Raw genomic sequence first — 12,129 nt, 5'->3', positions numbered from 1 at the left:
TGCAATGATAGAAAATCTAATTATGATAAATCCAAAAACACAGGCACTCACAATATCATTTAAGTTTGATTTGCATGCTCGACAGGTCCATCCACTTTTTGGTATCTTTGAAACACCATAACAAGCTTGATGCACCTGTTTGGAAAGTTTACAAAATGTAACAGCACAGAAAAATCGATAATATATTGATATAAATGGAAAAAAAAATTACAAACCTTGATCAAACAGGACCCACATTGCACCAAGCGATTGATGCTTTCCTCATTTAAGTCACCACAGACACAACAGCGTACATCTGCCTCAAAATTTGGGCCAAGAGCTGTATTCTCTATTCTACATTTTTTTTGCAGTGGATCTCTGCCATGTTTCTCTCCATGAATTTCTCCATTCTTTCTCTTCTTTATTTTGACAGTATTACAACCTACTCTTGGAACACAGCTGCAAGGATCATATTTATTTTTAATAATTATAGTGACTAGCAGAAATTGAGTGAAAAGATACGAGTAATATCAGCAGAGTTACCAGTAACATTAAAAATAACTTCTGTGCTTCAAGCCAGGTTAAGATCATACCTTACGTCTATCATCTCTGTGCATTCACCTACATGAACTTGAACCTTCTCATCATTCCTTACGTGTTTCTGTTTCTTAGAGACCTTAGGAATTGTTTTGATAATGCTCTCAGTTTCTTTCTTTTGAAATGTAATTGAACTTAAGCACTTCCTCATTTCTTTCGTAACAGAACATAATGGCTCTTCGAGAGGACTAATTTCAATTTTTGACTCATCAAGGTCATCCTTTGCCACAGAAATAGCTACAGATTGAGCCCCATTTTCTAGTTCACAATACTCTGGCCTCCATACATCATCAGATTGGAAATAGATATTTGAAAATGAATTGTGGTTTGCAGAATGCCAATTTGAAGTACCAGTGGAAGCTGTTGAATTAGGTTTCAGGAAATTAGACTTATTTTTACATTTAAAACGGAGTCTTAGTGTTCGCTCACCTCGAGGAAATAAACAGTGATTATTACTAAACTCGCTCCCAAGAGCACTAGACGGATCAGTTTGGCAGACATTCTTTGATTGTGTTGATGTACTCGGAGCAGAAAATTGAGTTGATTTATTTTCATGGTTATTCTTTCTACTTAATTCCGAGAGACTGCGCTTTCTAACTTCCTTGACATTTACTGATTTGTTTGACTCCTTCCCATCACGTCGAGGATTAGCTTCCATAATATACTCAAAAGATGTTTTTAACTCATTGGCTTGTCTCTTTTCCGATATAGAAAATTTGCCCAGTTTTCCTACATTTTTATTTAAAGCTTCACTTCCCACTTCTGCAGCGGAAGATTGTTTTCCACTCTTGCATGGAGTATCCACGTGACGTTTTGCATGCTTCAAAATTGAGCTAAGGGATGCCATTTTTGCAGACTTTAATGTTGGCTTTCCGTGGCCAGCTCTTATATTTCTCACAGCACTGGAACTTTTACATTGAGAAAGTTTAATTTTGTCTTCAGTGAAAACAATGTCATTATTTCTAATGGCTAGAGCCTTGCCAGAACTCATTGTGTCATATTTAGTCACCTTTCTTGAACTTGTTCTGTCAAACTTGACCCCATCTACTCCATTCTGTTTTGGTTTTCTTTCCATCAAGTTTTTTTGTATGCGAATGACAAGCTTATCACCCTTAAAATGTACTTGTTGCACTGGTGCTTCTTTCCTTCTATCTTCTTGAAACTCCTGTATCTTATGGTTAGATGTCAAAGGATTTCCTGAGACTACTGCTGAGCGTTTTCTCTTTAAATTCAACCCCTTTGTAAGATTTGATGAAGTACTTGCTGTAATATTTTGCATGTCACTTGCTTTCACCATTGTACATGAAGGAACAGGTGTGAAATCTATTTTCTTGGCATGATTTAAAGGTACAGATTTTTTACTGTTATCCTCGAAAGGTAGGGCAGTAGCATCTAATCGTTTCCATTTCATTGTTCTTCGCTTTTTTTCAAACTTCCCAGTTTTACCAACTGTCTTCAGAGCCTGTTCACCATCGGCAGAAAGGCATTCTGTAGACTTATGTAACCTCTTTAATCTGAGTGAACTTCTAACCTTAGACACAGCATTATCACCATTGGATGTTGGATTAGGTAATAAAGAGGTTGATACCAGAACATTTTTGTCCCCACTAGCAGATGCAAGCTTTCTCCTTGTCCAAATGCCAGTATCAACTGCATCCGAAGAACAGCACTTCCCTATGCCTGATCCCTCATCAACAACATCACTATGCATTAGTTTCTTGCCTCCATAATCTACATTGCAAATATCATCATTGATTACATGACCAGCATCTGAGAATTCGCTTAAAATATTGTCTGAAATTTTCGAGCAAACATTGGACATTTGCTCCTCCTTCTTAGGAGATCCAGTATCAATTACACCTTTTACAGAACCTTTTGCTGCTGTATCTGCAAGATGATCTTCAACTGTTTCCCTGCAATAGGTAAGATCTACAGGACATTCATCCTGCACAGCTCCAGCTTCTGATGTCACTTTTCCATTGTCTTGCTTCCATTGAAAAGATTCACAGCCAGTATTCATTATGTCATTTCTTTCAACAATTTTATTTTGTTCCTGATAGCCTTTTTCAGCTCCACTGTCATTTTCACCAACAGATACAACAATGGTAGAGTTGGTCCCTAATGCAGCACTCATGGCATTTTCCCTTGACTCTACAATATGAGCATCTGCTCGAAAGCTCTGTTTGAATTCAGAACTCTCTATATCTCCGGGATGATCAACATTTTCTGAAATAATGACTTGATTGGAATCCTTCTGCTTATTTATGCTTAGTTCCCCGTCAAGATTGTTACAACACTTCGGTGAATTTCTGGTAAGTCTGCCACATGGAAAGCATCATTTAGCCTCAAAAAGGGTTGCCATTAAAAGAAGCTTTATTAGAATTCATTTAAAATGGGCCATTTTGATATAGAAATGTCAAATTACAGGAAAAAGATGGCATAATGAAATGCGTATAGAGTCTATAGGCAACAGAAAATAAATCCCTCCTGAAAAAAAGTATCCTGAAGTATTGGTAAATGCATATCACAATAAATTTAATCTCGAATTCTTTGGTTGTGATTTAACTGGCACTAAAAAAGAATTACACAACTTCAGAACTTCTAGTGTCACTTTTGCAACTTTTACTTGACATTTGTCAGGAACCTAAGGGCACAAAATGCCAATAATTTATCTTCCATGGTATTCTTAAGATCCATATGAATTATACAACAAACAACATTTAAAGTGGTTCAGTATATCATAGGAAGGTAAAACTCTTCCACCAATTCCTACAACTTTCTCCAGTCACAATTATTTTTGTTGATACTTATTGGCAAAAGATAGTTCAATTCCTTGAGACAACAATGATTTAATTTCTGTCTCCTTTTCACATTTCATGGAACAATCAAAAATCTTTGGAAATACATGAGGATGAACTGTCATTTAGCTAAGGTTACTTGGTTAAATTTCCTTTTATGCACCCTAGAAGATGATTTAAAGCATTTTTTACCAGAAACTCTCCATCATTATTAAAAATTGAAAACCAAATAAGAGGGAGACATTTTTTTAAATTCAAGAGTTAATGAAATTAACTGCAAAATTGGGGAATTTAAAATTTTAAACATTATTATGTAGGAGAAGAGCTATCTTGATTACATGGTATCAAAGTGGGTCGATGGGGTTCTCTAAGGTTTGGCCAATTTTTTAATGAAAAATTGAGGCCTCAACGTGGAATGTTTTTCCACAAAAAATTTTAATCATTTTTTTAAGAAAAAAAAAACGTGGTAGTCTCTGCATTTTTTTCAAGTGTTTTCTTAAGGCATTTAGTGCCGTTTTGAAAAATTGGGGCCATTTTTCACAATGGTTTTTTCTGCACATCCTGCATTCTGCTGTGTTTTCTGGACCCAACCCAGCTTGTTTTTTGGTTGTTTTTGGCACGATCTGGTTGCTTTTTCACTGGGCTGCGTTTTGTTTTTACCCACGTTTTGTAGGAAGCCCATTTTTTTTCCTGCAATGTGCAGACGGATTTTGCGCGCAATTTCAACTCACACGACCTAGGGCTTTTTCCATGTCTGTTCACTACGCCGTTTTTGGCAGGCCGGAAGTTTGATGATGGCTTTGGAGCTTTTAGCCCACGTTCTAAGGGGTTTTGTAGACCTGTGGGAGTCGTATTTCCAGAAAATCGTGATGTATTTGTGTGCCTCAAATCCGTGAATAGGGTTTGATTTGTGGCGGCTCTGGTTTCTCCGTGCATTTCTATGACCTAGGATTTCGTGGGTCCTCTTCACCGTGTTGAGACTTCTATATTCTGGTTTTTCATGTTTTTTCCAAAAAACTGTGATGTTTTTATTGGGTTTTTATAATTTTTTCGTCAAAAATTACATCTAGGTTATTATAATGTTTTCCTCAAAAATTATATTAGGGTTTTGCCTTATTTTCTCCTAAAAATCATGATTGTTTTTTCATTTTTTGCACGATTTTTTCACACAAAAATCATGGGATCTTTCTATGCAAGAGGGTTTTCTGATTTTTTCCACAAAAAATTATGACTGATGTTTCAATTTCTGGGTTTTGATCGATTTTTCTCCTCGAAAATCGTTTCTGGTTTTTTCGATTTCTTCAAAAATCGTTTCTGGGTTTTTTAAATTTTCTCCTTAAAAATGGTTTCTGGGTTTTATAATTTTTTCCTCAAAAAATTATTGTTATGTTTTATTATTTTTTCCTCAAAAAATTACTGTTAGTTTTCTGATTTTTCTCCTAAAAAATCAGGCAGTTCGGGTTTGGAGATTTTCTCTTCAAAATTGTGGTTTCAATTTGAGAAGTTGTTCTCAATATCTTTGGCTACATGGAGGGACAATTTTGTTTCCCAAGGAAGGATTTTGGCTATCTTGGTCATTTCCGGAAGTTTTGCAGCATCAGGGAGGATCTCAACAATAGACTCATGTCGCAAAGCATTCTAAAGAGAAGGGGCAGCCTTCTATGCATTCGTGACCAGAAAGGTGCAGCCTTCTATGCACTTGTGACCAAAAGACCTGCAAATTGTCTTCTGTAGGGTAGTTAGATCAATGACCATTAAGGGAGGGTATTACAATAAGGTAATGTTTCTCTAATGATCACCTTTAGTTAGTTTAGGTAGTTTTTAGTTCTGGCTTTTGTTTACGTTTGTTTCATTTAGAAACATCGTAATGTAATTGCCTATATATTGTAAACTCCGTTTTCATTATTAATATACAATTACCATTATAGTCAATGGTTATAAGATTTGAAAATTTTACTAATGTGAGACCTACAAGTGTCAACAAGAGATTGCTATGCACTTGGAAGTATCATGTAAATGTGGCTATGGAGCAGCTAATTTGTGGAGTGTGTAGCTCATCGCATTTATATTGGCTCAAATGGATAGCTTCTTGAATGAATAACAACTAGTATTTAGTAGGCTTAATGTGTAATATCTAGGTCAAGGGTTTGACCTGGCCCTAGGTTTATTAATAGGGAAGTATACCCAAAGGCTCATGTAATTGTAAGTCATGTAAAGAGATTGTATTTGATTTACACTCTCGTAGCATGGATGTTTGGAGTGATTCCTTCTTAAGTTGTATTACAAGTTGTAACCCTACCACATGACTATTCTTCTATATTGAATATTAGGGTGCAATGGCCCAACATCCATATCTTGTGTAGCGTTGGGTAATGTTGGTTTTATTTTCATGTATATTCTATTATACAAATTAGCAATTTGATCAAAGTGGAGCATGTACCTCTCCCCCCAGCTTCTGCAGATCTTAAGTCATTTTACTTATGTTACAGGGAAAGACTCTATCCTACAGCAATATAGGGCAGGGTTAAGGGAGGTTGGAACATACCTAGCAATTAGCATGTTCCCTATGGCAATATATGGTGGGGTAGAGAGATGGAGCTAATGCCACCAAGGCCAAATAAAGGCCCTCAAGGTCACAAGGTCCTTCATGGTGCATGTCATTTTTCATTAATTTATTGCTTTTAACCAAGCTCCAAGAGTTGAGTTAGTTACCAATATGCAAAAATATGTGATTTTTTACTAATTGTGATAACAAGTGGTTTCAATTAAGGAGCATAAACAACCTCCAGAGGTCATTTTGGAGGTTTCAATGTGACTGCCTAAAAATAGAAATTCCATGATTCTTAATGCCCATTCCACATTCTACAACATATGTCTAACAAAAATCTTTGGTTATTTCCATTTCTTTTGTGGTGAGATGAAATTACAGAAAAAGAACCAAAAGCTTTAGCAAGATCATCCTTTGTTTATCCAATCAACAACCATACGAACATGTAACTATTTCATGCTAGACAAATACAGCATTATTGTATTTATCGTTTCCCTTATTTATGATCAGGACAATAAGCATATGTTCAATATATGACTTAAACATTGTTCTTAGTAAAACAACATAAATGTTCAAGACCTCCTATTAAACTTACAATTTACAATTTCCAGATAACGCATCATAGGATATTTCAAACATAATTACTGAACTTGGACTCAACACACACTCAGCAAGCTAAATTTTCACTCGAACACAGACTTGGCACCCAAACTCAACATAAACTCAGCAAATTGAAGAAACCAAGAAATATAATAGACATTTTTTAAGCAATTAAATATTGTTCTATAAACTCTTCTCTGAATCAACTCTAAAGATATAAAATGCTAATCAATTACAAGCTACTTTGATCACATACACGAGTAAACATCAAAAAAATGAATAGAAAAACAGATTTGAGTTGTAGGAAACAAGATTTATAAGTATATAAATATTCTCAAGTGTTTTTGGTGTACAAAACTCATCTATTATGATATACATGCATCAAAAGAAAATGAAAAATCACAGGAGTCATGAATTAAGGTAGAGGAAAGCTTGTATCACTTTGCCTAACATCACTAGCTCTATGCGAGGTGATGTGCTTGTATCTCAAAAAAGTTTGTGATGCTACTGCAGCCATAGTAGCACTACTCAAGATTGAGATTGAATTGGCAAACCAGAAGTATAATTCAATTCAATTACTTGGGATTTAACTAAGAAAGAGTCAAGGAAAAGAAGGATGCTGAAATATCCATTAAAAAATGGAATAGAACATAGTTTTTATTTTTCAAGACAAACAAAAGAAAGAGCAGTTGTTTTTCTATCTGGCGTTGCTTCTTTAAACCAGAGCAGGGGTCTAGGGATGGCAGCCCATGGCAAGGTTGAAGGGAAGCACCCCCCACAATGTCCAGGGGCAATGCCCTTAGCATGTTCCTTATCATGGATATAAAATGGGGTCGAGAGAAGCACCCCTAGTGCATTCCCTACAACGACATAGGGAAGGGTTAAGGGAGCACACATACCAGATTCCTTCTGGCAGTATATGGTGGGGTTAAGAGGTGGTGCCAATGCCACCAAGGTCAAATAAAGGCCTTCAAGGTCACAAGGACCTCCATTGTGCATGTCATTTATCATAATTTTATCGCTTTTAACCAAGCTCCAAGAATCAAGATTCCAAACCCTTGAAAAATGCAAGTGTCAATGGCAAGGATCAGCAATTAGGCCCTAAGTATCTGTTGTTTTGGCTATTTAGAGTTAAGAAAAAATTTCCAATTTTAAAGGTTTTTTTATCTAACTGAGTTTGACCTACAGGACTTGTGAGTCTACCAAACTCAATGAGTCTGATAAAGAATCGCCCAGGCTCACAGGTGAGTCTGCAGGCCTCAAATGGCTTAGCTTGACTTGAGATTTGTGAAGTCTGCCAAGTACCCAGTGAGCCTTGTGATTATGATTTTAATTCAAAACTGAATGTATTCCAATGACAAATACAATAAAAAGTTAAGTGCTCTACACTAAGAGAATGGGCGTTATTAAAACTTTCATGTGGTTACTTGTGATAATCCAACTGACTTCCTCGCTAAGTGCATAAAAGGTTATAATGTCCAAAATCTGTTTTGAGTAGCAAATAATTTTTTCAAGAAGTGGTACTAAAGCTTTTGTAACATCAAGTTTCATTCTCTAATGGCTTTGTCATCACATCCGTTGATGTTTATTTGAAAGGAACATACCAGTAGACAAAATTGAAGAAATTCATTAATAAAAACAAAGGGACTAACATTTCATTTTTCCTTATTATTAGAAAGCTATTATAATATAATAGTGAATATAAGAGTGAATTAGATGACCTGAGCAATGGCCTATCATTTCCACTAGGCAAGGTGCAACCAATTCGCTGACAAAATGCCTCTTTTGTTTGAGAACTTTTTAGATTTTGATCCTCAGAAGAAGGTGCATTGCTTCGTGAACTGCTTGGACCTGCATTTAACAGAAGAAAACACGGATCATTCTAAGAAATCAAAATCAGATATTTGTAAATCTCATAAATCACGTGCAAGCAGAAAATTAAATAATTAACATCAATTTCTTAACCACAGATCGCAATGACTTCGCTAATTAATAATTATGTTCCAGATAATAAAATGCTAACAACTCGCACCAAGGAAATCTGAGTTGGCGTAAGGAGCAACTAAGTCTTGATCACTTTGAACATGGTGACTTCCACCAGCAATGTCTAAGAAATTGCCTGGACCTTGTTTATCCCGATGATGCATTACTTGGTTTGGGTCACATGTATTGGATTTTTGTCGATCCTGAATAATCATGCTACCAAATATCCCTCCAAGCTGACCTTGTTCACGGTTTGTGTCTGCTTTTGGTGCTTGGTTAAAATTATTTGGCATCATTTCATTTCTTTTGCAAACATTGGTCCCACCCATAAAATCGAGCATACATCTCAACTGTTCTTCAGACATGCGCTGAATTTGATGTACATCAACATCACTTTTGTTCGCTGCATTATCTGTAATTCTGGACAAAGTTGCAGAAGCTGCTGTTCTGGGAATATTTAATTGTGCTGCTGCTGACAATAATGCAGGCCCACTGTTCTTTGAGAGGGCAGAATTTATGGCTCTTAACCAAAAAGCATCAGGATGATCACCAACGCATAAGTTAGAAGATGTTGTTTGATTAGGGCCATTTCTGCCATCCATCTCAATAGGTGATGCAGTAGCTTTTTGTGTTTCACTCAAAAAAGTTTGTTTAGCAAGCATGCTTACATCTGGTGGAACAAAATCTGCTGGACTGACCTCATGTAATGGCCTACTGTCAATCCTTTGTTTCATTTGAATCAAAGATGCTGAACTTCCATACATATCACAGGCAATACTGGGCCCAGATGTTGTACCAAATTTTGTTTGACTTGAATTACATCCATATTCTTCACTTTGTGGGAATCCCTTGTTAGGAATGCTGATAAATTTGCTTCTCAAACCCTCTGGTAAATCGTGCTTAGCAATACCATGAGAATTTGGATTCATGTGCATCATCTTATTAACAAGTTGATGTGGGTTTCCCATAACTTTATTCATAGATGGACTCGGTGAGTCATCTACAAGACCATTAGGCCGCTCACTAGGCTGGAGATACATAGAAACAACGGATCCTCTCACAGAATCTCCTTTTAAATGGTCAATGCATGCAGATTGCACCATATTTGTCCTTTCAACTCCACGTGGTTGGTTATCAAACCATCGTTCTTTCCCTTTCTCTTTGTTGCCTGAGTAACCAGGAAGAATACAGGTAGCATTTTGTTGGCTTCCCTCTGCTATACTTGGATCATAAACTGCACAAAAGATTCCCACATCCCCACACTCATAATTCTCAAAATTATGGTCAAACATTCTGAAAGAACTAATTTATTGTTTCAAAAGTTCAAGTTGTTATATTCACTACAAACACAAATTTAATAATAAAACATAAAATTTCTGCCATTTGCAACCTTCAAATGCCAGAATGTACTATATTAGCTTAGCATTACCTCTCTGCCACATATGCTGAAGAAATAAGGATTTCTGTCTGTCTATAGCAGCACTTGAAACTTGAGAATCTAAGGAGTCTGGTAGTGGACCACCAATGCCATGTCTTTGCTGCGAAGGTTGACCAAGTCTGAGCTCAAAACTTGACGACATTGAATCCTTCTCTTGTGGGACTGGCTCCTGCATGTTACTCGTGTTGTTTAGAGTAAAACCCTTCTGAAAAAATTTTAACCCTGCTGGACTTTGATTGGTAATAAGGGTTCGGCCTCCACTATTAATAAAATCAATATATTCAGCAACGGGATTGTTTACATAATTTGATGAGCCTCTACAAGAATTACTGCCAGACATGTCTGGAACCTTTGAGAAGTCATCCTTTAATCTTTCTAACAGAGGTTGACTCATTTGAGTGGGCATGCTTCCTTTACAAACCTTGTTAATGTTCTTCAATAAAGCCTCACGAACCTCATGCATATTTTTCTGAGCTGCACTAGGGAAGAAACTGCCACCAGATGAGCCTTGAGTGACATTTTCTTCATAAGAATTATTACAATAAACAGGATTATTACAGAACTGTGCATTTCTCGGTTTCACAGTTGGATGATCCATCTGATACAACAGAAGATTTTCCTTTTCAATATTTTGTGTGTTAGCAGTCTTACACTTCACTGCTCCAGTTTCACTTGAGTTTCCATCATTCCAATCCCAACCTTTCTCATCATCTGGAACTTTCACCTAGAATTTCAACCAAGGACAAGTCAAAACACAACCAGGAAACCTGCGTAACTACAAAAAAGGGGATAGCTTAAGCTGGGTAATGAATGCTTCAAAGTTCAAATTAACCAAGTATCAATGAGGACCTATGTAACCTATCTAAAAAACAAATTTAACTTTCACATCTAGTTCATCAGTCAAATCCACCTATTGAGGTTCCATTTTGGAGTTGCAGTTATCTTTGATATTCAAGATGAGTTTGCCTCCAACTGAGCGAAAGAAATACAAAACTGCAAACTTGGTACTTCTTAAATATGGAGCAATAAAGGATGGCAAGATACTAATTTAGATGCATGCATAGCAGAATATGTCAGGACTCGGAACAAAGGTGTTTAATGGGGATTGAAGATGGGATGTAATAGAATAGAGAGACACATTTGCTGAATTCTGGAACACAGATTTGCATCCACCCAGAGCCACATCTAAAATATTTAATATCTTCCATTCAACTAAGAGACCAGCCTTCCAATCTAAGGCTTGTGTCTGTCTAAATTATTCTGTTCTTTCATATATCATAATTTTTACAGAATATAAGTTGTCTTTTATGAACTAAGAAGGTATTTCCAGAAACTTCAGTGGTATTATGCAACGTACAGCAGCATGATATAAATAGGTGCTAAATGTGATTACCAGATATTTACCAAGCAATTTGAAGAGAAAAAAATATAACTCCAATAATGGCATGAAACAAAGAAAAACCTATAAAAAGACAACATTTAGACCATATAAAATAATAAAAACAATTAGCAAGTCCCACCATGTATAGCAGTATGACTAACAAGGCTATTTTTGGACCATATAAATTATTAAACAATTAAAGATAAGCACGTGTTTAGAGTTCAAACACACTCTTTAACACAGAATCTGTATGGCCCACCTTTGTTGTTAATTCTCCTGCACCACTGTAGCAGGATGCTTTGTTAAGATGTTATTTTGATCATTTTTCAATGGCACTTAAGTATGAGATCACATGATGTCTTATATTATATGATGATTAGATATTTCAAATTCATTACTTCCATATGATGCCATAATGATGTTTTCCATAGATATATAATGTTACATCATGATTCATCATTTGTGATATACCATATTATGGTGGTGGAGGTTATATGAGCTTACTCACTTAGATGCATGTGCATTACATGTATTCTTTATTGTTTGGAGTTGAGAATCCACTTCGATGATGTGATTTATGAGATAAATTCTACTGAGATAGACTTCCACACAGAACACTAGAGACATGGTTGTATGGTGTGCGTATATTTATCCTTGGCTTTAATTATTGTCAATTTGACAATTATTACTGAATGTGTTTGATATGTGAAATGAGTATGAAACAAGAACAAACAGATAGAAGTTTAATTCATAGAGAGTATTATGGATGTGTTTCCACCATCTTAATCCACTCATGGTATGATTA

General features: G+C 36.0%; 1 protein-coding gene across 7 annotated transcripts in view; it reads right to left on the bottom strand.

The window, feature by feature from the left end:
- Positions 1-12,129, bottom strand: part of LOC131060909 (uncharacterized) — a 191,911-nt gene that overhangs the window by 156,602 nt on the left and 23,180 nt on the right. For 5 of the 7 annotated variants that reach the window (XR_009110462.2, XR_009372627.1, XM_057994350.2 and 2 more), the window contains 6 exons: positions 9,935-10,667; positions 8,555-9,739; positions 8,244-8,373; positions 573-2,894; positions 216-438; positions 52-135 (listed from right to left, as the gene is read on the bottom strand). Coding sequence is in view for 5 of the 7 variants with exons in the window: in XM_057994350.2 (XP_057850333.2) it covers positions 52-135; positions 216-438; positions 573-2,894; positions 8,244-8,373; positions 8,555-9,739; positions 9,935-10,667 (4,677 nt within the window). In the remaining 2 variants the exon portion in view is untranslated. The remainder of the gene's footprint in view (positions 1-51; positions 136-215; positions 439-572; positions 2,895-8,243; positions 8,374-8,554; positions 9,740-9,934; positions 10,668-12,129) is intronic. The other 2 variants (XM_057994354.2, XM_057994379.2) reach the window with 2 other exon arrangements.

This window comes from Cryptomeria japonica, chromosome 5, assembly GCF_030272615.1.
Source record: "Cryptomeria japonica chromosome 5, Sugi_1.0, whole genome shotgun sequence".
NCBI classification, from domain to species: domain Eukaryota; kingdom Viridiplantae; phylum Streptophyta; class Pinopsida; order Cupressales; family Cupressaceae; genus Cryptomeria; species Cryptomeria japonica.
This window is presented reverse-complemented; position numbering and strand designations above follow the sequence as displayed.